Genomic DNA, 27,709 nt, shown 5'->3' with positions numbered 1-27,709 from the left:
TTTCCAGTACATATGACTATCGAAGTGGTGGTGGTTTTCCTAAAAGAGTTTGAGGACCTTTGCACCAAAGAGTGGGGATGTAGTAGAAGAAACATCTATACCCTACATGCTAGACTATTTTTTATCTTATATGGCAATGGAACCATCCTTGAGACTTAATCATTTCAGGGACTATGGCTTGAATTGTTGACCTGGTCATCTCTGAATAAAAGCCCAGTGCCTGAGGAGTTGAGGGCCCCTTAGGCCTAACACAACCTTCTGACAAGGCATACCACTGTGGCAAATGGGAGGCAAAGAAGCTCTGCCCACCTGCATCAGTGTGATATCCTCACACAATGTCTTTTCCATGTAATTGCTAAGTAAACTTCATTTTGTTAATGTTTCTTGATCTACAAGCGTCTCCTTTCATTCCAATCCAGAGAGGCCTCAGCCAGCCCTGGCAGAAGGAAGGTTGTGAAGAAGAAAAAGAACATCAGACTCGCATGATCAAAGAGATATTTCCATAGAAGACTTAGGATTTGAACTGGATCTTAATGGAGAAAAAAGATTGAGGTGGCCCAGGAGAAGGGAAAGGACATTCCCAATAGAATTTTACTAAAGACACCAAGGTGGGAAAACACAAGGCATATTCAGGGACAATACATAATTCAAAAGTAATTTCTATTTGGCTTGAAGATGTCTTGCATAACTCTTATAAGGTTAGGGTCCTAGTTATTATTAGATTAACAAAATTTTTAAATATATACTCTGCGGCAGCTAGGTGGCACGGTGGATAAAGCACTGACCCTGGATTCAGGAGGACCTGAGTTCAAATCTGACCTCAGACACTTGACACTAGCTGTGTGACCCAGGGCAAGTCACTTAACCCTCATTGCCCACCCCCCCCCAAAAAATATATATATACCTACATACACACACACACACACACACACACACACACACACACACACACATATATATACACACACACACACATACTCCCTAGTAGCTGAGAAAAGTCCTAAAGCATGACCCCATAGGAGAAATAGGTAAATGTGGAATTTCTGAAATTCTCAGATAGTCCATAGAATGAAAGCTCCGGACCTCAATAACTGAGCCAACTATACCTAATTTTGAATGATATAGCGTTTTTTAAAAATAATTGTTTCTACAAAACTATTCATATTCATATAAATACATATTCTGGTGGGAAAATATAAAGCTCATTTCATATTAACAAACTGACAGCTCTTTTCTTATATATAGGTTAAAAAAGTCAATAAAAAACTAAATTTTGAGGGGCAGCTAGGTGGCGCAGTGGATAGAGCACCGGCCCTGGAGTCAGGAGTACCTGAGTTCAAATCCGGCCTCAGACACTTAAACACTTACTAGCTGTGTGACCCTGGGCAAGTCACTTAACCCCAACTGCCTCACTAAAAAAAAAAAATAAATAAAAACAAAAAAAAAAAACTAAATTTTGTGCCAACCTTAACTTCCATAATGCTTCCTATTGGATTAGTGCAGCAAGTTTTTTCTCTGTCATTGGACTATTAAAAAAAAAAATTCTGGACATTTTCTTATGAAACACAGACCTGCTTCCTTTTGTTGATTTTCTTGATTTTTTTTTGTAGAAAATTACATAGGTGTGTGTGTGTGCACACAGAAAAAAAAGGAGCCACATTGATGCAGCATTTGATTGTCTTCAAAGAGAGTACAAATCAAATTTAATAATAATATCAAGCTAAGTCCATGGTGAGATTCTGAGATAAACAAAACTTTCTAGCTTAGCAATATGTTGGTTTTTTAGCAAAACTGATTACTGATTTCTCACAGAATCAAACTTGCGTCTTTGTGATCCCTTTAGGCCAGGCTCTAGCACATAGCAGGAACTTAATAAATGCTTGTTAATTGAACGAGACTTCCCTAGACAAAGATTTTTATATAGAGAAAATTGTCTAAAAGGAATAAGACTAAACGTTTGGAAAGAGACTTTAGAGACAGAAGTTACAAGCCAAAAGTGATCTAAATAAAAGACATTTACCACTCTGGCAAAATGAACACAAACAGCCTCAGGGATAGTTCATTGAGGAATTCTTTTAACCTCAAACTGATTTAGAGGAGAGGGAACAAAGGAGGAAAGGGTGATAATCAAAATTCAAGGAAAATTAAGAAATCCATTAAACTCTCCTTGTTTTATTTACTAGGAGAACGAATATAGAAAGGGTCAAAAATCATGTACAAATGATTATTTTCCATTTGTGTTCTACCCTGACCTTATTTAGTTACAATACAGTGATACCTAGATTAACATAACCCCTGGAAATGATCTCATTTCTATGAAGTTGGCCATGTCTTGAAGAGAAAAAGAAAAGTTCAGAATCCATGAAGCCAACCAGGCCAATTTGCAACTATGTGACATGTCTATCTCCTAGCATAGATACTTTTTGCCCCTGACTTGTTAGAGGTAAACAGAACTGATGCTAAGCAACAGTTATGAAGTTGGCCAGGAAGTTGACACAACACTTTGTATCTCTATCTTCAGGTTCCTCTTTCTGCATCTTCCCCTAACCCCTATTATCAGCAACCCACATCGCATCACAGTACTTAGGGGGCAGGTAGACAAGGGAACAGGATGTAAGCAAGTGGAGTTTATTTTTCCTTTGTTCAGTTACTTTTTCGTTTTGATTTTCTGATGAATAAACCCTAACAACCCAGTAGGCCTACATGGCTAAATAGGTAAATTTTAAAAAACCTTTATTTTAGTCCATTGAAAAAAATGGGAGGGGGGGGCAAGTAGTCAAAAGGAATGATCCATGATCCCTCCTGCTACTACTTCCCATCCAGTACCTGTAGATTCTTCCTCAGAGAAGAGGGTTAAGAAACTGGCTTCACTGAAGTTGTTAAAGTTTTCACTCCAAAAGCTGGAAGTGGAGAATTTTGTTCTCTATTATCACAAGTTCTTTTCCTAAGCAAAATCACAGAGAGAGAGATCCAAGATGGCAGATTAAAGGCAGCCACCCAGTGAATTCTCCCAACAATTCCCTCCAAACAACTTTAATAAAAGCCTCAAATACAATTTTAGAGTATCAGAGCCAAAAAAAAAAAAAAAGAGGTTGAGAACAGACTTTTTTGGCCTAATAAAGCTTAAGAGAATAACAGGAAACGTCTATGATGCCAGGTTAGAGGCCTGTTGGGAGCCCACACATGTGGCTATGGCAACAGTGGCCATAGCAGGAGTAGGAGCTTCAGGAGCTCTTAGCCCAGAGACACAGTAAGAGGTTCAGGCAACTGGTCAGAAAGAGATTACAGGGGACCCTTTCCTGGAACTGGGTACAGTTGGTACTACTGCCCATACACAGTTCTTGATTGCTGTTCCAGGGCAGAGAGGAGTGCTGGTGGTCAGGTGCAAGGTAGCCCTGGTCGACATTCTAAAGCAAAGAGAAGCACTAGTGCTTGTGGCTGCAATGAGCCAGATGCCCTTCCTGGGTAATGACAAGAGTGCAGATCAGGAAAGCAGTAACCATACTTCTCCCTGGATCATACTACTTAGGGAGCACCAAAAATTTGCAAACCCCCAAGCAGGCTCTGAAAATGATAATGCAAAAAAAGCCTGAAGTTTGGCTTTATGTTATTGTTTGTTTTTGCTCACCTAGGAGTTCAAAGTAAAAAAAAAAAAACAGGGTGAAAAATGATCCAACAAACAATAAAAAACAAACAAAAAAAAGGAACTTGACCATAAAAAGTTTACTAATGATGGCAAAGAAGACCAAGACACAAACTCAGAAGAAGATAATAATGTGAACATAGTGATCAAGAAACCCTCAAAGTAAATGCTAATTGGACCCAAGCCCAACAAGAATTCCTAGAAGAGTTAAAGGAAGAGATAAGAGTGGTAAAGGAAACAGTGGGAAAAGAAATAAGATGATGCAAGAAAGTTGTGAGAAGAGAATGAATAGCTTCGCAAAAGAGGCACAAAATACTGACAAAAATAACACATTATAAAACAGAATTTGCCTATTTCTAAAAGAGGCACAAAAATTTACTAAAGAGAAGAACCTTTTAAAAAAGTATAATTGATCAAATGGAAAAGCAATTTCAAAAACTCATTGAAAAAAATCTTAATAATTAGAATTAAACAACTCCATGGGACAACAAGAAACAATGAAACAATGACAAAAATGGAAAAAATAGAAGAAAATGTAAAAGTTTCATTATTAAAAAAACAACTCATCTGGAAAAATAGATTGAGGAGAAATAATTTTTAAATTATTCAACTATCTGAATTGTTGTTGTTCAGATATTTTTCAGTCATGCCTGACTCTTTAGAACCCCATTTGGGATTTTCTCCTCAAAATTATTGGAGTAACTTGTTATTTCCTTCACTGTCTCATTTTACAGATAAGGAAACTGAGGCAAAAAGAGTTAAGTAGCTTGCCAAGGGTTACACAACTAGCAAGTGTCTAAGGCAAAATTTGAAATCAGGAAGATGATTTCTTCCTGATTCCAGGGACAGCACTGTACCTGCCATACCATCTAGCTTTGTCAGACCACCCAAAAGCCATCATCAAAAACAGAACCTAGACATTATGTTTCAAAAAAATTACCAAAGAAAAATGGGTGGGTAGTGGGCAATGCTTGAACCTCACTCTCATCAAGAATTTGTTCAGAGGGGCATCTAGGTGGCGCAGTGGATAAAGCACCGGCCCTGGATTCAGGAGTACCTGAGTTCAAATCCGGCCTCAGACATTTGACACTTACTAGCTGTGTGACCCTGGGCAAGTCACTTAACCCCCATTGCCCTGCAAAAAAAAAAAAAAAAAGACTTCATAGTGTTAGGGTGGTCTTTGAAGAAGACACCCAAGTGCTCTGGGATAGGCCCTTTGGTGCAACTATCTAACACTCCAAGAAGTAACAAGAATTGGTTCAAAGAGGGAAGAATATATATACATACTCATTTGTGTATAGAAATTGATGTTACCCAATAGGGAAATGGGAAGGGAAGGGGATAAGAGATATGAAGGAGGTAGGGTATGTTAAATGAAAGCCAGATAAAGAGATGCAGTGGTCAGAAGCAAAACAGACTTTCAAGCAGGGACAGAATAAAAAGAAAAAGAGAGAAGAAAATAGGATGGAGGAAAATACAGTTAGTAATCATAACTGTAAATGTGAATGGGATGAGCTCACCCATAAAAAGGAAGCAGATAGCAGAATGAATTAGAAACTGGAATCCAACAATATGTTGCTTACAAGACACACTTGAAACAAAGACAGTTAAAACAAAGGGATGGAGGGGCAGCTAGGTGACACAGTGGATAGAGCACCAGCCCAGGAGTAAGGCGGACCTGAGTTCAAATCCAGCCTCAGACACTTAACACTCACTAGCTGTGTGACCCTGGGCAAGTCACTTAACCCCAACTGCCTCACCAAAAAATAAATAAATAAACAAACAAACAAACAAATAAACAAAGGGCTGGAGCTGAATCTTTTATGCTTCAATTGAGGCAAAAAATAAAAACAAGACAGCATAGCAATTTTGATCAGGGACCAAGCAAAAGCTAAAATAGATGTAATTAAAAGGGGTAAATAGGGAAACTACATTTTGCCAAAAGATGCCATAGAAAATGAAGTAATTTCAAAAATTTTACAGCAAGTTTCTCTCATAAGGACCTCATTTCTCAAACATATAGGGAACTGATATTATGCACCTAAGTCAAATTTGTAACTGAGTCAAATTTATAAAAGAGCTATTTTCTAATAGATAAATGCTCAAAAGATGTGAACAGGCAGTTTTCAGAAGAAACAGTCATGGAAAAAATGCTCTAAATCACCATTGATTAGGGAAATGAAAATTAAAACAACTCTAAGGTACCATCTCACACCTATTAGACAAACAAATACTGGAGGGAGGGGACAAACAAAAGCAGATACACTAATAAACTATTGTTGGAGCTGTGAGTTGGTTCAACCATTCTGGTAAACAACTTGGAAGTATGCTCAAAGGGCTACAAAATTATGCATATATTTGACCCACTGTTACTAGGCTACTAGGTAGTAAACTCAAAGCAATTAAAGAAAAATGAATAGGACCTATACAAACAAAAATATTTGTGGCAGATCTTTTTGTGTTTGCAAAGAATAGAAAATTTAGGATATGCCCATAAATTAGGCAACGTCTAAACAAGGTGAGATAAATGATTGTGATAGAATACCGCTGTAATATAAAAAATGATGAGAAGGGTGTTTTCAGAAATAAATATAGGAAGATCTCTATGAACTGAGACAAAAGGAAGTGAGAAGAACTGAGAGAACATTTCTATCAATGACTGAGATGAATCACATCTGTTCAACTCATCTCAAGCACCTACTCAAGATACTATGTTGTATACTGGGAATAAAAAGGTATGTATGAGATAGGCTCTGAAGCTAAGGACTTTATAATCTAATGTATGTGGATAACTGATATAGGAGAAAGTAATATAAGTACAAAGGAAAGGTCCAAGAAAGGTCCAGTGAGAAATTTAAGGAAAAATAATCACTTTTACCTAGGCATAGGAATTATGCAATAAGTTTTCATTTACAATGATGCGAAGTAGAAGCAGAAGGAAATTCAGTCCATACATGAATGACATCATAAGAAAAGGTGGAAAAAGGCACCATACGTCTTTTGGCATTGTCTTGGATCATTGCATTGCTGAGAAAAGCCAAGTCCATCATAGTTGATCATCACAAAATGTTGTTCTTGGTTCTGCTCATTTCACTCAGCATCGGTTCATGTAAGCCTTTCCAGGTTTTTCTAAAATCCATCTGCTTATCACTTCTTACAGCTCAATAGTATTGCATTAGATTCCTATGACACAACTTGTTTAGCCATTCCCCAATTGATGGAGAGGATGAGTTTTATCTCCCTTTTTAGCTCTAAATCGATGAACAGATGATTCAATGAAACCAATATAGTAAAGAACCTTGAATTCAACAAGTCTTTTCATTAAACAAATATTGGTTAAAGCACCTGCTGTGAGCTCCCTACTGTAATAAGTTCTGTAATACAAAGAAAAAAAACCCATATATTGTTTTTCCCCTAAAGTACCTTATAATCACTTAAGACTTTAGGGAGACATGAAAGCAGTCTTTAGCTAACTGAAAGGCTGCTAGATTGTATAATGATTATATTTCATCCATGTGCTTCCAAAGGACACACCTGGAATGAACAGGAGATGGTATAGGAATGCAGATTTCAGCACAAAAGAAACAAGAGCCTTTCTAGCAGTTAACACATTCCAAAAGTGAACACAGCCTTCCATCTGAAGCAAAAAAAAAAAAAACCAACAAACAAAAAACCCTCCTTTCCTCTGCATGTTTTCAAAGAAAAAGCAGATATCTGTCTGTGAAGAATGTTGAAGAATAATCCTTTTAATAGTGGGGTAGTGGGGCAGCTAGGTGGAGCAGTAGATAGAGCACCGGCTTGGAGTCAGGAGTACCTGAGTTCAAATCCGGCCTCAGACACTTAACACTTACTAGCTGTGTGACCCTAGGCAAGTCACTTAACCCCAACTGCCTCACTAAAAAAAAAAAAAAGAAAAAATAGTGGGGTGGTTGTACTAGATGACCTTAAGAGACCCTGATTTCCATAAAATCTTAAGATTCTACTTTGTTACAGAGAATTTATTCTTTTGATACATCTAGTATTTATTGACTCATATAAAAGTAGTTACAAAAATGGTGACTTCTAGTATAACACTGAGCTAATTTATATATTAAGATGTACCTATAATAGACTAACTTATCTAAATATATATTTAAATACTTTGGTGGCATGATGGCAAGCAAAATACAGATTCATAGGATGAAAATTTACCTATCCAAAATTTGAAGTAAAATATTAAAACATGAACAAATAGAAAACCCCTTTATACCAATTTATACCCTTTATTGTTCATAAAACTAACTTTTAAAAAGCTATGCGAACTATTAAATACTAGCACTTGATTTCAAAATATCTTTAGTCACCATAATTTTAATAACTTTTTGAGTAGTTGCCAGTTTAATTTTCAGTCTGTGAAAACTGGAGGTAAATTATTTATTACTCCCAGCAAATGTCTTTCACAATTTTACTTAATTTTTTCATCTTTTTTTAATGGATCATAAAGTGGAAATATTTTATTGGCTATTCAAAAAGTAAGGAGCAAATTAATATTTTGCAAATTGGTTACTGTGGGTTGGAATGCAAGCAGTATTTCATGAAGTATGAACTTTTTTAAACCACAATTTCACTGACATGGTACCAGGTCATATCACTTCTTAGGAACAATTAACATATCTATTTTAGCAGCCACTCCTTTGAAAAGGCAGTAGAGAATGTCTATAAATATGACATTGTATTTAAAAAATAAACATCCTTTCTTTTAATGCTGGGAAAATGTATGAAAGATGGGACAAAGAAGTAGAAAAAGGAAGCTGTGATTATTAAGAGTCCTCATAGCTTCATCAAGAATAGATTATGTCATTACAGCCTCATTTCCTTTCTTTATCCAGGGTAAATAAGCTGATGGAATGAGACTGCTTGCAGAAATGATCTACTTTGTATTCCTATCCAGCCTACTAGAGACTTTATAAAATATTTCATTGAAGTCAGGTAGATTTACTTGAGATTGACTGAATGACCAGAACCAATGAGCAATTGTTGATGGGTCAATGGCAACTTGGGAACTCGTTCAGGCAGAAGAAACAATGGAAGGCAAAGGTTTACAGAAAACACAGAAACCTCTCACCCATATATTAAAGAGTCTTTAAACTCCTTTAGAGTAGGTATCCTTTCATCTGTAGCCCTACACAGTGTCTGACACATAACAGGCACTTATTGGAAACCTGCTGAATGATTCAAGAAAAGAATTGGGAAGTGATAGGCTATTCAAGGTACTATTCTTGGTACTGGGGAAAATCAAATGGGAATAAAGAGACAAAAAAGAAAAAAGTCCCTACATTATATAACAGAGACTAGCCAATGAAAGCCCAATTCTTACGATAATGTCCTTTCTGGTGTTATTTCAGAAAAAGGACTTTGGAGTATAAATTGCTGAGTCAGAACTGTGGGGGCATACAAGAAGCATCAACTGGCCCAGTTAGGGGAGGAGGGGATGGAGTGAGGAAAACTATTTCCTGCTGACCACTAGAACAAGAAATGACTGTGGGCCCTCTCTCACCCAGGCTATGGCCTGTGAGTCTGTTATGTCTGGTTTTTTTTCCTGATCTGAGGTGGAGTATTGGAGACAAAATAATTGTGTGAAATTCAAAAGGTCGGATGACCACAGGTGGGACCCTGCTCTTTGCAATGTCTAGAGTTGCAAGTGCTACAAGTCAAGGATGTTTGTTGGGGCCAGCTTTCCCACACGTCCTGATGTTCCAGGGAGCTATGAGGTCACCATTCAAAAGTCTCCCCAGTTCCTCCAACCATCTAAGTAAATCCCTTCTCTACTCACACAGAACATGGCGTCATGGGTAGGTATTCTCTTAGCCCATCAGGAATAATGTCACCTTCAGTATATGCAGCAATAAGTCCCATAGGAAAACTGAGGCATCTACTTACAGATAGGCACTCATCAAGCTTCGACTGGGTAAGCCCAAGGACTTTGAAAGCTCAAGGTTCCTGCCCTCAAGATACTTAAATTCTACTAAAATGTGTTGTGAGGGGGGCGGGAAGGGAACAACATTCCTCTGAGGCTACATCCAATTTATATTGTATATACCTTGTATGAACATAGTTGTTTGTGTGATAACCTAATCTCTGTAATCTCCAGCACTTAGCACAGTGCCTGGCACAAAGTTAACAGTTTAATAAATACTTCTTCACTTGATTTGATGAACACAAGTAAATATAAAATCTAGGAAGAATTTCAGGAACTGAAATGTTATTGCAAAGGGAGATTGTTCACCTCAGGAATTCCCCATGCCAGTGAAATCACACATAGAACAATAATAATTTTAAAGTGATAGAAAGGGTAAAACAATAGCACTAAGGAGTAGGGGAATCAGAAAAGGCCTTCTATAGACATAGAGTCTGGAAAGGTGAAAGGGGTTCCAAGCAGCAAAGGTGAGGAAGAAGAAAATTCCAGGTGGGGAGGGGCAAAGATGTGTAAGAGAGAGATGGTTCATCAGGTACAGAACAGTAAACAGGAGGCTTTGGCGAAAGCACAGAGTACATGAACAGATAAAATGGAAAATGAATAAGGAAAGATAGGTTAGAAGACTTTAAACTTTAAATTGTAAAGGGCTTTAAATAGCAGAGGAATTGGAAATTGATACTAGAGGAATTCATTGAATGATCAGGGAAGTGACATGGTAAAGATGATGCTTTCAGAATGTGAATGACAGATTCAATAAGAAAATTAGTGGGGCAGCTAGGTGGCACAGTGGATAAAACACTGGCCCTGGATTCAGGAGGACCTGAGTTCCAATTTGACCTCAGACCCTTGACACGTACTAGCTGTGTGACCCTGGGCAAGTCACTTAACCCTCATTGCCCTGCAAAAAATAAAGAAAAAAGAAAAATACTGGAAAGTGGGTGACTAAGTAGGAGAATGTTGCAAAAGTTCAGGTAAAAAGTAAGAAGAGCTTAAACTAGAGTGGATAACCATTTAATTTAGTAGAAAAAAGAGGTAAGATGATAAAAATGCTGTGGGAAGCAGAATTGACAAGCCTTAAATATGGGGGTGAGGGAGAGGGATGAATCAGTGGTAATTCTGAAGTTAAGAAGCGGAGAGGAGAGCCTCAGCAAAATCAGGGCAAATTTTAAAAGGAACGGGGTGAGGGAAGGGGAAGACATAATAAATGGCATTCCACACATGTTGCACTTGAGATGCCCCTAAGACACTCTAGTAAATATGTCTAACAGACAGGATTGGAGCTGAAGCACGAGATGATGGGTGACATTCATCCATGAGGGTCCAGGGGGTTGAACACAAACAATGGATCCAATAAAGGAGACTAAAAATGAGAGACAAGTAAAAGGCAACCAGAAAAGAGGAATGTCAGAAAAATCGAGGGAATATCACTCCATGATACTATAGGCTTGTTTGTCCCCTCATCATCTCATCCACTAATCTGTCATTCAAAATATCAACAGCTACCTATTGCTTATGGCCAGCCAAGAAATGAGTAACTACATGGCAACCATTAGGTATAAAATTTGCTCCAATAATATAAACAGAAGAATTTATAATCTTGCTCATTTTCAAAGAAGTAGCCTCATCTTGTTCTATGTGGTCATTAGGATTACCCCACATAAAGCTGGCTTCATGATTTTACTGAAATGCAGATCCATGTCACTTCTCCTTAGAACAGTCTAGTAATTTCAACCATAAATGTCTCTGTTTTCCATTTAAAGTTCTTCAGATCATAGTTGGTACAGTGTGTAGAGTGTGGCTGGTCTTGGTGTCAGGAAGGGTTTCAATACCCTGAGCAAGTCACAATTTCTGTGAGACTCAGTTTCCTCACTTGTAAAATATGGGAATAATAACAGCACCTACCTCACCATGTTGTAAGGACTAAATGAGATAACATGCATGAAGTGCTTCATAAAAAACATTATATATAAATTATAATTATTATTTATTATTGTTCAACAGTATTCACTTTCAAAATCTCTTCAGTTCAAATTGTCCAGGTTTGTCATACATGGCACTCCATCTCCTATCCACTATATGTGGTGGTGCTTCTATGCTTAGAATATATTCCTACCTTACAAAGTCCTAATTTCTTTCAAGAAATTCAAATACCACCTCTTATGTAAGGCCTTTTGCATTCTCACAGCTTCCAGTGCCCCCACCAACTTTTTCTTCTTTTGAAAGCAAAACCCTGTCTTGTATTTATTTTTCACAGACCCTTAAAGGTTTGTAGAACATTTTACATTTATTATCTCATTTAGGTCCTCAAACAATGCTGTGAAATAGATGTTATTATTATCACTATTACTTTTACTAATACTATTACTATTTCCATAACCATTACCATTACCATTACCATTACTATTGTTCCCATTTTACACATGAGAAAACTTTGACAGAGAAACGTAGTGCCTTGCCCAAGGACATGCTGTCAGTAAGTGTCTAAGGCAGTGTTTGAAGTCTCCCTACTTCTGCATCTAGGACTCTGTTTCCAATAACAGAATAGCTTTAAAAGATTTCAAACTGCACTAAGATTTTCAGGACACCCCATCTAAGCTCTTTGACGGTAGTAGGGATTATTTTGTCCTTGGTTTTATGTCCCCAGGAAACTAGGACAGTGATTGACACACAATGGGTGTTTAATATATACTTACTTGTTAGTTTTATTTGTGGATTATTATTTATAACGATGTTCATTTTCAACATTATAACCAGAAACAAAACAAATGTGAAATCTCTCTGAGCAAATAGTAGAAAGTGAAGCCATTTTTTCTTTTGTGCTCACACTATTTACAGAGTGAAATAAAGAAACACATCCAAAGGTGGATGTGTCTCAACAATCTGGGACATGGAACTAGAACTGCAGTACTACCACCAAATGTCACAATGACGTTAAATGAGTCTATTAATTTAGTGTAAGATCCTGAAGTCACTGCACAATGCTCACACCTTTCCTCTAATCCTGCAGTCTTTCCTAATGTAGGGAACACTGAGAGAACTGCAGACCTGCACTATAAATCAGTAGGGAACTTAACAAAAATGGTGATGCCTTCATAGCCAGAGAGTGGGTCTATTCAATCTCACCAAATTTCATTTAAGAAAATTTAACTTTTTTATGTATTGATGTCAAATATACCTCTTAATTAAAACAGAGCATGACAAGAGCAATGATAGCTCAGGAACATAAAATTTCATGAAGGAGGAAAATGAAAAAAAAATCTTATGAATGTATAAGAAATGTGCTGAAATTCAAAATTCCACAATGTTCAAGTAATCAACAGAATATATATCATCAGAAATTCATTAGATTCAGTGTTCAACAAAAAATAACAAATACATTTCTAAGAGGCATGTCTTCAACAATGCCAGAAGTGAAAAGGAAAAAAAAATACTCTTTTGGTCCTCTATGATACTGTAACTTTCATAAAAAAAAAATACATACAGTTCAATGACACTGTTTTTATATTGCTTGTCAGTCAACAATTTCATTACATTGAAATTAATCTTTATTGAAAATTACTGACTTCTCAAATTTACAGTACTATGACACTGCATCAAACAGTTTCCCATCTATTCTATTTTCAATTGGGACCTTATTTTACAGATAACTAGCTCAATATTATGGGCTCTAAGTATCTCCAATCTCTTTTGTGTATTGGGCACTAGGGAGACATGTTAGCCCCTTCAAGTCATTAGATTTTTATTTGTTGCATTGCTACAACAAATCCCTACTTTGCATTTACAAAACAGTAACATTCCACTCAGTGTTGCAATACACCTATTCAATCTATTGTTTTATCACAAGAATCTAGCATCCTAAAATATGTTTCCAAATCTGTCAATGCAGACATCAGAATAATTAAATATTAGACGTGTATCACTTGCTCTCTTGATAATGGAATCTATGACTGTTGTGTGGATTATCTTTTTTGTATTTGAAAAGCTGTGCAAATTAAAGTCACAATTTTTTTAGCCTGAGAAATAGAAACAGAAGCAATCAATCAACCTACCAATCTGATTTTAAGCAAAACTTCATTTTAAGGAAAACAGATTCAGGATGACTAGCCAAAGTGGGGGAGGGAGAAGATGAAAAGGTTTCTTACTTTAATTAACCATAAGCTGCTTGCCTTGATTTTTTTTATCTCAATGATCAAAACCACAAAACTGTTAACATATACCAGTGTCCTACTTTCTACCCCAAACATGAAGACAAAAAGCCTTCCAATCTTGCCTTTTATAAGAAATGATATTACTAGCTATCATTTTATTTAGATATTTATTTCATTTTTGCCAGAAGGTTGTGGCCAATGTTTTTGAAAGCACATTTTACTATACCATATGCCTACTAAAATTATCTCTATCAAACAAGCTGTAAGATGAGGCAATTGGATCATTCTGTTCTGCTTCTCTTTCTTTGAAACATGTTTAAGTATATTTATCCGTTTTGCTCTGTTCCATTTGCCAAGTTACAGGTTTAAGATGTCAGCTATGCAGGGGCAGCTGTTGATGGCTTACCAACCAAAGGACAAAGAATAAGCCCCTCTCCTGAAGACTAATGACAGCTGCATATTAACTGTGAGTAATGACCAGAAAAGGAAATTGATTCATAGACTTGCAAAAGTCTAAACAGCTTTACCACCTCTCCAACTTAATCTCATTTTAGGAACAAATTCATATGTAAATGATCCTCATAAAACAATGAACTCCCAAATAACTTAGACTTTTTTTTGAAGGAGAAAGCATCGATAGATAGATAGACTGACAGAGAGACATGTATATGTACATAAGATATATATATAGATATATATGTGAAATTTTTAGCCTTTACTGAAGAAAAAAATACTATCAATATTATAGATAAGATTTTTTTAAAAAGAGAAGAAAAATCTTACCTACCATACTGATAATATTCTCTTCTACAGTAAATACTAAAAATTTCTTAGTCTAGATCAGTGATCTACAATATAAGGATAATGAGACACTCCCAGAAAGGGCTTTGAGATGCATAGGAATCAGAGGGGGGGAAATGGGCCACATGCTACCTTTCTTTTAAGAGCTACAGAGCACCTGCTTCTGCCACCTTCACAGCACTGGAAGAAATTGCTTTCATCTACCCATTGTCCCAGGGAAACTATTTCCATGCTTGGGGTAGACATCCCCCTGACTCACTGATGAGTTTGAGGCCTGGCAGTTACCCTCAACTTGGTTTAGCCCATTTGCCAAGTAAAGGGCATGGTCACTGTGCATGCTATAGTTTCTTGAAGCCACACGTGAGAGTTGAGTGCTAGGTGGATACCAAGGGTAGATGCTCAGTCCTGAAAAGGGCTCAGCCAGCCCTCACACCAGGGGTAGTAACCTACTAAAATTCATGATCCCTAAACCCCATTTCCACTCCCTTCCTGTCATGCCTTTCAATCCTATTCTAAGGCAGAAAAGCAAGACTCCAAAGTTAACTTTAGGAGATTAACCTAGGACATCCTAGAATGAAATACAACCAAGGAAACACCACAAAGCAGGGAGTGCCACCAATGGACCCGACTGATGGAATGAGAGGCGTGTGTCCACACAGACAGCTCTGAGACCACACAGCTGGCTTTGTCGCAGGCTGTCTGGGGGTATTTCACCAGAGTGCTGCTAATTATTTAAGTGAAAGGAGGAATGATCGCCACATCTGTTACCCTCACACAAGAAAAACTTTCATTGAATGTTAAGCCAGATGTGTTTATGTGAAACATATACTAACTAGCTACTTAATGGGCTGGAATCCTTAGCCAAAAGCTAATTAAACAGACATTAAATAGCTATCACCTTATGAGTATAAACTAGTATAGTTTCATTGACTTTAATCAAATCTCATAAGAGGTCTTGTCATCTACAGAGAAAAAAATTCTAAAGAATATAAATTCACTGCAAAGGATAAAGCTTGATTAGTAAAAGCCAGTGTTAGTTGCAATAAAAAATAATGTCCCTATGTAATAAACTACCTTAAAAATCGTGTCATATAGAAACATCACATTAAACAGACACAAACATAGAAACCTCACTTGCTTAGTGTTTTTACTTAGGGAGCTCTTTAAAATTACCTACAAAGGAAAGATTCAACTCATCACTGGCATGTCTCCTTCCTAAAATTTTTCTGAGACAGCAAGTGAAGAATTATAAAGAAAAAATCTTTTAACATAACTCATTAATCATTTATTTTGTTTCATATAATCTTTTTGTAAAGAGAGGATTATAATCCTTTCATCTTTAGATTTAAGAACTTGAAAAGATCTTGGAAGTCACCTAATCCTACTCCCTTCTTTAAAAGATGAAGAAACTGAGGCCTGGCGGAGTTAAGAGATTCACCTGAAGTCACACAGGTAGCAAACAGAAGAGCCACAGGCTGAACCCAAGCCCTCGGACTCCAAATTCATCACTCATTCTTTCTTATGAAAGATAGGATAATAGATAAGAGGTTGAAAGGGGCCTTCCAGGGGCCTATGTGATATAGGTCAGTTAGTCCAACCTGCTCATTTTACAAATCAGAAAACTGAGGCCAGAGAGATTAAGTGATGTGCCTAAAGTCCTTGACTTTTGAATTTCAATAGGGTTCAGTGTTCTTTCCACAGTCTCCTATTGTCTCCCAAACCATTATTCTAGCATTCATAATTCAACCAGGTTCCAAGGGATGGGGAAGAAGCCCACTGCTCCAAAGAGAATTGGCCACTGAGCCAGTGGGGACAGCCCATTCAACAGACTTTCATTTGAGTATCCCTACTCATTTATTTCTAGACCTGCAGCTTGGAAATTAAGCAGCATCTCTCTCTCTCTCTCTCTCTCTCTCTTTTTTTTGGTGAGGCAACTGGGGTTAAGTGACTTGCCCAGGGTCACACAGCTAGTAAGTGTTAAATGTCTGAGGCCACATTTGAACTCAGGTCCTCCTGACTCCAGGGCCGGTGCTCTATCCACTGTGCCACCTAGCTGCCCCAAACAGCATCTCTCTTAAAATTCTAACAAGAAAACAATCCCTTCATCCTTGCCCCACTAACTTCCAGCAGACCATCCCCCAAAAGCAATGGTGAATGTATACAATGGTGGTGAACATACATGCTTTCCTGGACAAGCCTGATTCTTAAGCTCAAATTCTTGGCCAGTTCCTGCTAGAACCTTGATTTTAAGGAGGGGACTCAAACCAACCATGTCGTTTGTCTCCAGGTTACAATGCTGACACTGGAGTGGTTTTCCATTTTCTTCTCCAGCTTCATTTTAGAGATTAGGAACTAAGGCAAATAGCATGAAGTGACTTGCCCAGAGTCACACAGCTAGTAAGTGTGAGAGTCCAGATTTGCACTCATGAAGACGAGTCTTCCAGACTCTAGGCCCAACATCTGATCTGCTACACCATGTAGTTGCTCATAGACAGCATGAAATAGATCTAAAAATAAATGTAGAGTTTTCCCTGGAAGAATAGAAGAAGAAATAGCACCTGTGCAACCACAAAAAAAAAGACATAAAATGATGCCCCTCCTGATCCATTTTAAATGAAAAACTGTTATTGTTACAAGATACCAAAGGTGAATAAAGGAATTCAGTGTCCCAAAGACAACTGAAATTATTTGAACACCCACTAAAGATCAAATGTTTGGATCAACTGAACATTCCTAAAATGATTCTCTCAGCAGCCATGAAGGTAAAACCTAATTTTCTTCTCTAACCACTGATCCAGAAATTTGGACTGCATTGCTATGTGCTTCATTTATCTTCAAGGTATAACATCTGGATGAAGTGATATTGAATAATTCAATTCACAGTGGCCAATATATCAAATCTACTGAAGACTACGGTATCTCTGAGAACTTTGCAATTACTGATTTTATTTTTAGGCAAATATGCTATTTACAGAAATATGCTACTGAAGTATATATGCTACTGAAGTGTAGCATAACAAAAATAAATGTAAGGACTAGAAAGTAATGGGATTTTACTATGCTCAAAAAACAACTTCTGTGTTCACCACACTGCTTCTGATTATCTGGTAAACCAAACAAACATTTATTATATGCCAGACACTGTGTCTGGGGTTCATGGGCGAAAATGAAACAATCTCTGTTCTAAAGAGCTTACAGTTTATTGGGCAATATAATATACACACATATGAGTAAGAGGAGGGGAAAGTGAGTGCCCCAAGCTGATAAGCTTGGGGAGGAATTTCTGGGTAGAAATCAGTTAAGGCCTCATGACAGAAAGGAGTTATTAAATTGTCCAAAGGATCAAGGGCTCAAGGAAGTGGGGAAAAAAGAAAATCTGTGTGTAGTGTTCTAGTTAAAATGGAGCCCAATCCTACAGTTGCTAACAATCAATTTGGAGACACAAGAAAAAAGAATGGATTCAAGCTTCTTCCTCTAAGTTTAAATATTGCAATAACAACCCGAACTGCTAACCCTGAGGCACCAGAATTGGATTTAAGTGGAGAAATATGTAGGAAATCGTCACATTGAATGGTTTTGTTGTGCCTTAACATAGATGAATCAATAAATCATCGAATTCAGAATGAGAAACATAATATTCTGAGTATTCAAAATCCCCGCATCCTTTCTTCTTCCTTCATAGAGAAAGAAAAGACACGCAAGGATTAAAATTAGTAGGATATGAGTTCTAGGAGGTCCTATGAAGAGTAATATAAGTGAATACTATTATCTCATGATTGTGGTCTACTTGTAAGCAAGGATGGTATTTGCTATACTTTTGAGTAAGTGTCCTTTACTCTGGAGCTGCCTGTCTCATTGCTACATGGAGTAGCAAGAGCTTTTGTCCAAGAGGTAAAAGAAATATACAAAAAAGCTGAAGGTGAGTACACATATAAATGCATACAGCACGTGTATGTATATGGTACATATATGCATGCAGTATATGTGTATGTAGCATGTAGATGCCGGTGTTATGAATTCACGTATGTGTGCTGTGTATGTGCATATGTGTGTATGTGTGTCCAGATATTGGCTCATCTCCTTTAAAGCTTAAACTAAAGTTCTGAAATTTTTTATTTTCTTTTATTGTCTTGGGTTCAGGGTCACTTATCATATTGAGGAAGACATTGAGTTAGCTGAAACCTGTCCCATGGGTTGTAAAAACTTACTTGTGGCCTCAAACGTTACTCAGATAAGAAGCCAAAAGGGTTTCCCAAAGTAAGTGAGTTTGCTTTGCTTGCAGAAGGATCGCCACAGTGATTTCTTATTTAGTGGGAAATACTTTTCTTATAACATTAACCTGTATTGAAACTATACTGTATAAGATATACATAAATTCAAATAAAAAGCTTTCTAAAAATTAACGTATATAAGATGTTAGATATGTCCTGATCCCCTAACCACCATCATCTAAAACCACCACTATCCCAGGTCCAACGTGCCTTGTATAACACTCCTCTAGATTTATCCTAACCCAGATCCTCTCCTATCTGTATAGCACCCTGGCTCTGGCGATCCCTTCCGAAAACCCACTTCTAACCTAGATGAAATGCAAGACCTAACAAATGAGTAGAAGTAAACTGGTTAAGGATTATCTGAGGCAAGGGGGCACTAAAAATAGCAGGCTAGACCATTATTTAATGCACTTCATATTTAGTAGGACCAGGAAATACCCTAATAAAAATTACTGAAGGGTATGACTCATGGTTGGGTTGAGTCCACATCACTGGCTACTGACCCAATACTCTGTGAGTATGCTAAAGAAGGAATGCATGCCCTGGCTGCTCTTCTTCCTTCCAACTTCAAAAAATAAAATGACTTTGAGGTTTCCAGAAGGTCAGATGGGGGATGACCTTCCTGGCCACTCAGCCACAAGCTATAAGCACATTTCCTACTTAAGCAAGACTGTGCCTGGGTCAGGGCTGCCTCCCCTTCTGTCTTCTTTCCTTTGGAACAGGGCTTTGTAAGCATTTACACATTCTGGAGGCTTCTAATCTCAGCAATAGCATCTCTCACAAGCAAGTCAGAGTCAGAGACATCCCCTTCCCAAATAGCCATGGAGGACAGAAAGGGGAACATCACTGAATCGGGCAGTTCAATCACCATGATTGAAACAGCAACATTAGGAGAAGGCTTGTGCCAAGTGAGGAAGCAACCTCAAAAAAATAGCCAAAGGAAATCGTTTCCATTTGCCTTTTCAATGGAAATGAAATGTAAAATGACTAATGTTTCCAAAGCTATTTATGTCCTAACCAGACTTGAATATTAGCCTCTCCAACTGACTGTACTAGTACCGATGACTATCCATATATGTGTGTGTGTAAATATATACATATACATACATATATACACTCACACACACATATATATATATACATACATACATACACACACACATACTATGGCTCTTTTAAAATTATAAACCACTTTTTTCTATTTGGCAATAGGCTTGTTCCATATCTAATTCATATTTCCACAACGAAAACCTTTTTTAAAAATACTTTCCCCATCTCTGAAGAAACGGTATAGTCAGCCAGTCACTAAACATCCCCTAAGGGCCTACTATGTGCCAGGCACAGTGTTGAAGGACTAGGGATTCAAAGAGACAAAAGCCAGTCCCTGCCCTCCAGGAGCTCGAAGTCTAACAGGTGTAATGGAATTTATTAATTTGATCATTGACAATGCTATGCTAAGGTTTAGTAAAAATACAGCAATTCAAACAGTTAAAGAAGAGAATCCAGCTTTCCAGACCAGAGTCCAGAATCCAGTTTTTCCAGACCAGAATCCAGACCAGAGTCCAGAATCCAGTTTCCTCCTGATGACATCTTACCACTTCAAGAAAACAAGAGAACTCAGAGATTTCATATGTTTTGTTAGTTTTTACTATCTCCTTTCTGTTATAATATACACTATCTGTAACATGTACTCTCTGCAGAGGCTCTCCCTTTGCAAGACTAATGTCAAAGCGTCGGTTCATGAGGACAAAAAAAAAAATCGCCCCTCTGGACAAAGCTTTCCTCTCTTCCTTTTCTATATTGTTGTTCACATATTATTAGTTAGCAATAGTTATTATATTATTTTTACTGTTCCGTCAAGGAAATATTTTGTTTCTTGAGGAACATAAGTGGGGAATGTGGTAAAAAGTTTTAACAGTCGGTTAGATAATGGAGAGACGCCAGTTTTTTTTAGGACCACCCTTTTGGGGAGGAGACCAACAGCATGAGCTACGCATACCAGTCCGCCTGCGATGCACGCCAGATTGCCTGCTGAGCACTCGACTTCCGGGGTGTGAGCTTAAAAGGCAAGGAGAGAACGGAAGTGGGGCCTTTTTCCTGCTCCGCTGGTCTCCTGGCTGCGCTGCACAGACAGACACAGACTGGAGTTTGACTCGGCCCGGCTCTCGGTTAACAGCATGCGCTTGACTCAGTCTCTCGCCCCAAAGGTGGCCTTCGGCTTTTGGTGAGTTTTATACGGAATATAGACTAAGCCTAGACTTAAGACGATTTGTATTATATTTCTACTTTGCTATCCTTCTAATCAATATCACCTTGTGACTACCATACAATAAAAACTCTATCTAGAAAACCAGAAGCTTCTTCCATTTACTAGTCTGAGAGATAAATTAAGGGAAAGGTTAAATAGGGTAGATTTATGATCTAATATCCAATTTTAATCTCACACAGGGGAGAAAACAAGCAAACAGATACATACAGATATGCTCCATACAGGATAAAAAATAGGGAACAGTGAACAGAAGGAAGGCAATAGAATTAAGAGGAGTTAGGCCAGGCTTCCTGTAAAAGATGAAAGCCTTTAGTTGGGATTTGAAGAAAGCCAGGAAAGTCAGGAGGTGGAAATTAGGAGGGAGAACATTTCAGCCATGGGGGTAGCCAGGAAAACTGCCCAGAGCAAAGTAATGGAGCATCTTGCTCATAGGACATTAAAGAGGTTCATGTCACTGGATGAGGGGCAGGGAGATGGTTTAAGGCACAAGAAGACTGGGAAGATTGGAGAGAGCTTGGATAAGAAGGGTTTCGAATGTCAAACAGGGGATTTTGTATTTGATTTTTATTTTTACACTAGAGACTGTACATTAGGATGACTGTAAATAGAACCTTTAAGAAGCTGAGGAGGGCAGGGGGCAGCTAGGTAGCGCAGTGGATAAAGCACCAGCCCTGGATTCAGGAGGACCTGAGTTCAAATCCAGCCTCAGACACTTGACACTAGCTGTGTGACCCCGGGCAAGTCACTTAACCCTCATTGCCCATCAAAAACAAACAAACAAACAAAACAAAAAACAAAAGAAGTTGAAAAGGGGAAAAGAAGCCAATGAGTGTGACGATGGGGAGCCTATTCCCCTGACCAGAGGTCAGGCTACCCCAGACATGAACTATGGGCAAGCAAAACGTAAGGTAAAAGAAAGTGGTTGGAGCACATTGCCAGCTGAGTGGGGACCAGCCAGCCCCTGAGGTATACAGACAAAACCACACATACACACATATACACATGTGCACACACAGGCAGTTCAAAAGTCTTGTATTTGATACTAGTGAAATGTTCTACTTTACACTGTGGAAAGGAGTGGCTCAAGCTAAATACAGACACAGATTAAAAAGCTGTAAATTCACTGAGGACAAAACAATAATATTGAGAGAAAACAATGCTGGAGAAAACATTTTTAAAACTCTGAAGTTTAACAAAAATGGAAATGTCTTTCTATAGGACATGTTCCAATAACATGGCAACCTCAGTGAATAGACACTGGAAGGCTAATCCTACCTCATTTATATCATCTATTTTAAGAAATAACTACACATTTTCTGTGCTAAAATCACCAAAAATAATTAGTAATTTGCTAGAAAATCTCATGTCTGAAGAATATTTATTGTTTGGGGAATATGCAAGAATAGGGCATTCCTTCTGTAATACATTACCAAGCATTATTACATTGGCCTTCAATGAAATGCTATGTCATTTTGAAATAAAATTTTTTCTAAAAGTGTGTCATTTCCCAAACAGTAAAGTTAAAGCTATATGAAGTAATTTGAAAGTATCCAACATAATCAAATAAGAAATATGGAGGGTCATTATATAAAATGTGATTCCCCCCCCCAAAAAAAAAAGACAAATCTAATAGGGCTAAGATTAAAAGGGAAATAGCTGGGAAAGAAACTTTGAAGCAAGGTCCTCTGAAAAAGTCTCATTTCCAAAATATATAAGAAATTGATTCAAATTTATAAAAATAAGAGCCATTTCCTTATAGATAAATGGTCTAAAGAGAGCAAAAGAAAATTCTCAAGATACCCATGTATAGACAATTTTTTAAAAGCTCCAAATAACTACCAATTGGATAAATGAAAATTAAAGAAATTCTAAGATTCCACCTCATACTCATAAAAGTGGCAAAGATGACAGAAAAGAACAACTATAAATGTTAGAGGGGCTAAGAGAAAACAGGCACACTGATGCATTGTGGGAAGACCTCTGAATGTCTACCACCATTCCCAAAGGCAATTTGGAATAAAAACAAAAAAATTTATTTTAATGTTTAATAAAACATTGCATACCTTTGACCCAGCTATAGCAAGCATTGTGAGGCCGATAGAGAAAAGAGACTAAAGAAAGGGAAAAGATCTTATATATATATTTATTTATTTATTTATTTATTTATTTATTTAGAGCTACAACAACAACAAAAGGAAACTAAGTGTATTGCCCTGCAGTTGAGGAATGGAAGAATAAGTTGTAGAATATAAATATGATGAATGCTACAAAATATGAAAAATAGGCAATTTTACAGACATAACATTTACATGAAATAATGAGGAGTAAAATAAGTAGAAGCAGAAAAACCATTTATATTATTGCATCAATGTTAGGAAAATGAACGCTTTTGAGGACTTTTATAAACTGATGAAGAATAAAATGAATAGAACGAGAGCTTATACAATAGCAACGATACATTTCAAAAAGGAAAAAACCCTGAAAACTGTAAGAATATAATGACCATTCATGGTTCTAGAGGAATGATGATGAAAAATGTTATTCATATACAAAGATGATGGATTAGGGTCTAGAATCTCTCTCTCTCTTTGTCTTTGTTGGGGGGGTGTTTCTTACACACATAAAAACAAACATATATGCACATACATACACTTAATATAGCCATTGAAGACATTTGTTTCGATTAACCATGCATACTCTTTACCCAAAATGTTTTTTTCTTTTCTTTTCTTTCTATTTCCAATGTTTCAGGGAGTGGGGGAGAGAGAACAGATTTCTGTGCATTAAAAAAAAATTGAAAGATGGAAGGGGATACTACCAATATGGAGTATTGTATTCAATTTCAGATGAGATCACTGTACTATTAGCTTCACTTTATTACAAGAAACCTCTTATGAAATTGGGAGTAATCTGTAAATGTTTATAATATAGAAATAAAACATATCAATAGAACTTTTTAAAAGTATCTTTGCATATATTGCAGCTAATATGTGATTTTAAAAGAAGCAAAATGCACAATGGGACTAAGATTCAAGAACTTTTCAGCCACATTTATATATATATTTTAGGTTCTTGAAAAATACTCTCTTGATTTCCTTATAAAAATGAGATAAAACTTATCTTTCCTTTTCAAGTGATAAGTGCCAGTGAACATTCTTATTTTTTACTTCAATATGCATTCAACTGATAGGTTAGGCAGCTCTACTAATGAAAATTAGCTATTCAGTGATTATTAAAGCATTTTACAATTGTGCTAGCACCATTCATTCATTCACTACAATAGATGTTCAATCAATACTTGTTGAATAAATTAATAAAGGACTACTAGTTTAAAAAAAGTTAATCAAATTCTTTTGGATAGATGTCACATTCATCTTAACTTCATCATTAAAAAGAGATGCTATCTAATAACAGCAATGCACTTTATATTATTATTGAGCCTTTTCCTAATGATCTGTAATAATATACATTTTTAACAGATGATAAAAATTAGCCACAAGAATAGTACCTGACATTCTTTACACGAACAGGGACAAGCAGTGTCTTAATTACAAAATATAAAATAGATTGATAAGAAAAACCCAAATTATTTATTTCTCACAAATTATGCACACATGTATGGGAATATGTACGTTTGTCATATTTTTACATGTATATAGTTTGTATGTGTTTATCTGTGCATGCACGTGTGTGTATGTGCATTCCTCCATGTCTCTTTCTAAATAATAACAGCTAGGATTCCCATAGTGGTTCAAGATTTGCCAAGGCGAGCAGGGGCTCTTAACCTTTTTTTTTTTTTTGTCACAGCCCTCTTTGGCTGACTGGGAAAGCTGACCCTTTCCCCTAAATAACAGTTTTAAATGCACAGAAAAAATACAAAAGAAATCAACTATAGAGAAATAAAGTTATTAAATATTTTGAAATGTTTACCAAGAATCACACAGACACACTTTTCCCCTAACTTTTCAAAATACATTATTCCTCTTCCATGACCACCAAAATATCAAAGATGATTTGTTCCCTACAACTAAAAGACTTCACTGAACAGCAGTGTTGAGGGGGAAAGGAACCATTAAAGTGTGATACATTTTCAATGCTTTTCCAAAAGTGTTGCAAGATGATATTATGCAATTAGTTCCTTATGCAGAATTCCACAGCTCAGGAAGTACTAAATTCTCTATGTGAAAATAGAGTCAATGAAAAGTCATTATTCCAACAAGAGAAAATATGACCATATCATATTAGAAACAGCTGGAATTCTTGTCATATAACATCTCAGCACCTAGAACCATACACCCACAAAAATTTCATCAACACTGGGCTGTTTCATGGTGGTGCATGGGATTCCTGGTTTGAGTAAGTGAGATTCTGGCTCACACACTGCATGGTAGCCAATAACTAAGATATTATAGAAGATACTAAATCAGGATTTCATTTCAGAATCACAATTACACTTAGCTACACTGGGAATTTAAAAAAAGAAAACATCTATGATTATAAATGCATGTGGAACTGAAATGTCAAATTCTTACACCAAAATTTTTTTAATTGGCTTATGCCCCACTAACCAGCTAATTTTCACAAAACCCAGACATTTCCATTTTTAATAACCAGTGTGAATGGGTATTTGTGGTACCAATCAAAACATTTTACTCAGAACTGGCTATTTAATATACATCGAGGGAATTTCATGAGAAATAAGGGAAATATTTTAACCAAAATTCCATCTTTAATATTTGGCAAAATTTCCCCCTATCATGACTATGAAAACATATATGTATGTTGTCATACATGTTTATGACATATATACACATGCATGCACATATACTTTATATATGTATTATTTTTACAAAGGACTTACTCTCCAACTTCATGCAGGATAGGTGCTGGACAGAGCATGAAGGTCGACTGCACATTTACTGGTTTTACACCTAGAAAATAAGGTGTTGCTAAATTAATAAACAATTACAGTGTACAATATCATGAATTCACATGCAAGGCATGATACAGAGTTAACTTTGTTGGAAAACATAGATGTTCTAGAAGAAACATGGATAAACAAGTTTACTCCAAATAAAGTAAGGATACAATAGGAAAAGGTGGGGGAAATAGACAGAGAGAGAGAAAACATATATCATATGATCAAAAAACAGTCCTGGTTGATCATTTATTATCCTGTTTTCATAAGAAAAAGTCAACACATAATTTGTTCAAATTATATTATTTTTTTGTATTTGTATTTGATCTTTTTTTTACAGGTTAAACATTTTAATTTGTATTTTTCTGTTCCAATCTTTATCCCTCCTTCCCTCCCTCCCCTCACCCCTCCCTGAGGTGGCAAACAATCTGATATAGGTTATACATATATGATCATGCAAAACATCATAATATTTTTCACTTAATGAAAGAATGTGAAAAATAGCATGCTTCAGTCTGTTCCATCAATATCAGTTCTTTTTTTGGAGGTGGATAGTATGCTTTGTCAATATGTTTTGGGGATTGCCTTGGATTATTGTATTGTTGAGAATAGTCAAATCATTCACAGTTCTTCATCGAACAATACTGCCGTCTCTGTGTACAGTGTTCTCTTTGTTCTGCTCAATATAACTTGGTTCTTCCTAAAATATCATTTCATACATGTCTTTCCAGGATTTTTTGAAGTCATCCTGTTTGTCATTTCTTACTGCACAGTAATATTCCATTTCCATCTTATACCACAGTTTATTTAGCCATTACCCAATTGATGGGCATACCTTTGATTTCCAATTTTTAGCCACCACAAAAAGAGCTACTACAAATATTTTTGTACAAATAGGTCTTTTTCTCTTTTGGGGTATGTCTTTGGGATACAAACCAAGTACTGGTATTGCTGGATCAAAGGGTATGCACAATTCTATAGCCCTTTGGTCATAGATCCAAATTGCTCTCCAGAATGGTTGAAACTTTTCACAACTCCACCAACAGTAGATTAGTATCCCAGTTTTCTCACAGTCCCTCCAACAATCAATATTTCCCGTTCTTGTTTTATTTGCCATTCTAATAGGTGTAAGGTGATATCTCAAATTATATGAATTATATGTATTTTTTCTCTTCAATTTTGAAAAGATATCCCAGTGTTCTCTATGAACATATAATGTGATAACATGAAATTGTAATGGAAAGGAAAAGGAGTAGAAGTGACCTAGAGGAAAAGACTAAATTCAAAATTTAGTTAAGAATTATTTTTTAATTTCTACCAACAATAAACTTTTCTTCCCACCTATCTCCCCCCTTTTATAAATCTATACTCTCTCTTGCCCACTTACAGCAGGTGACCCAGCCTCCTACTTCACTGAGATTGGTGACCCAACATAAGCACCCTCAACTCCTTCCTTCATGTTTTAAAACTTCTCAATATTATCACTGCCTGTCTTCTGATTCCCTCTTATCACAGAGGAAGCACTTCTCACTAAGATTAATCCCTCCATACCCCCACACTTGATCCCATGGGCCTTCAACTTCCCCCAAGATGATTCTCCAACGTTAATCTCTCTTCTCTCATGCACCTTTCATTGTCCTCTCTCCACTGAGTTCTTTGAACTTGTCTAAAAATGCTGAGGTTTTGACAAATCTAAAAAA

General features: G+C 36.7%; 1 protein-coding gene across 1 annotated transcript in view; it reads right to left on the bottom strand.

Annotated features, from left to right (window-relative positions):
* The window catches only part of ANTXR2 (ANTXR cell adhesion molecule 2), a 209,204-nt gene that overhangs the window by 116,748 nt on the left and 64,747 nt on the right, over positions 1 to 27,709 (bottom strand). The window contains exon 10 of the mRNA XM_043971262.1: positions 25,953 to 26,022. Within this exon, the coding sequence (XP_043827197.1) occupies positions 25,953 to 26,022 (70 nt within the window). The remainder of the gene's footprint in view (positions 1 to 25,952; positions 26,023 to 27,709) is intronic.

The sequence above is a fragment of the Dromiciops gliroides genome, chromosome 6 (genome assembly GCF_019393635.1).
Source record: "Dromiciops gliroides isolate mDroGli1 chromosome 6, mDroGli1.pri, whole genome shotgun sequence".
Classification (NCBI taxonomy): domain Eukaryota; kingdom Metazoa; phylum Chordata; class Mammalia; order Microbiotheria; family Microbiotheriidae; genus Dromiciops; species Dromiciops gliroides.
Note: the sequence above shows the minus strand (reverse complement) of the source record. Positions and strands in the feature narration are given on the sequence as shown.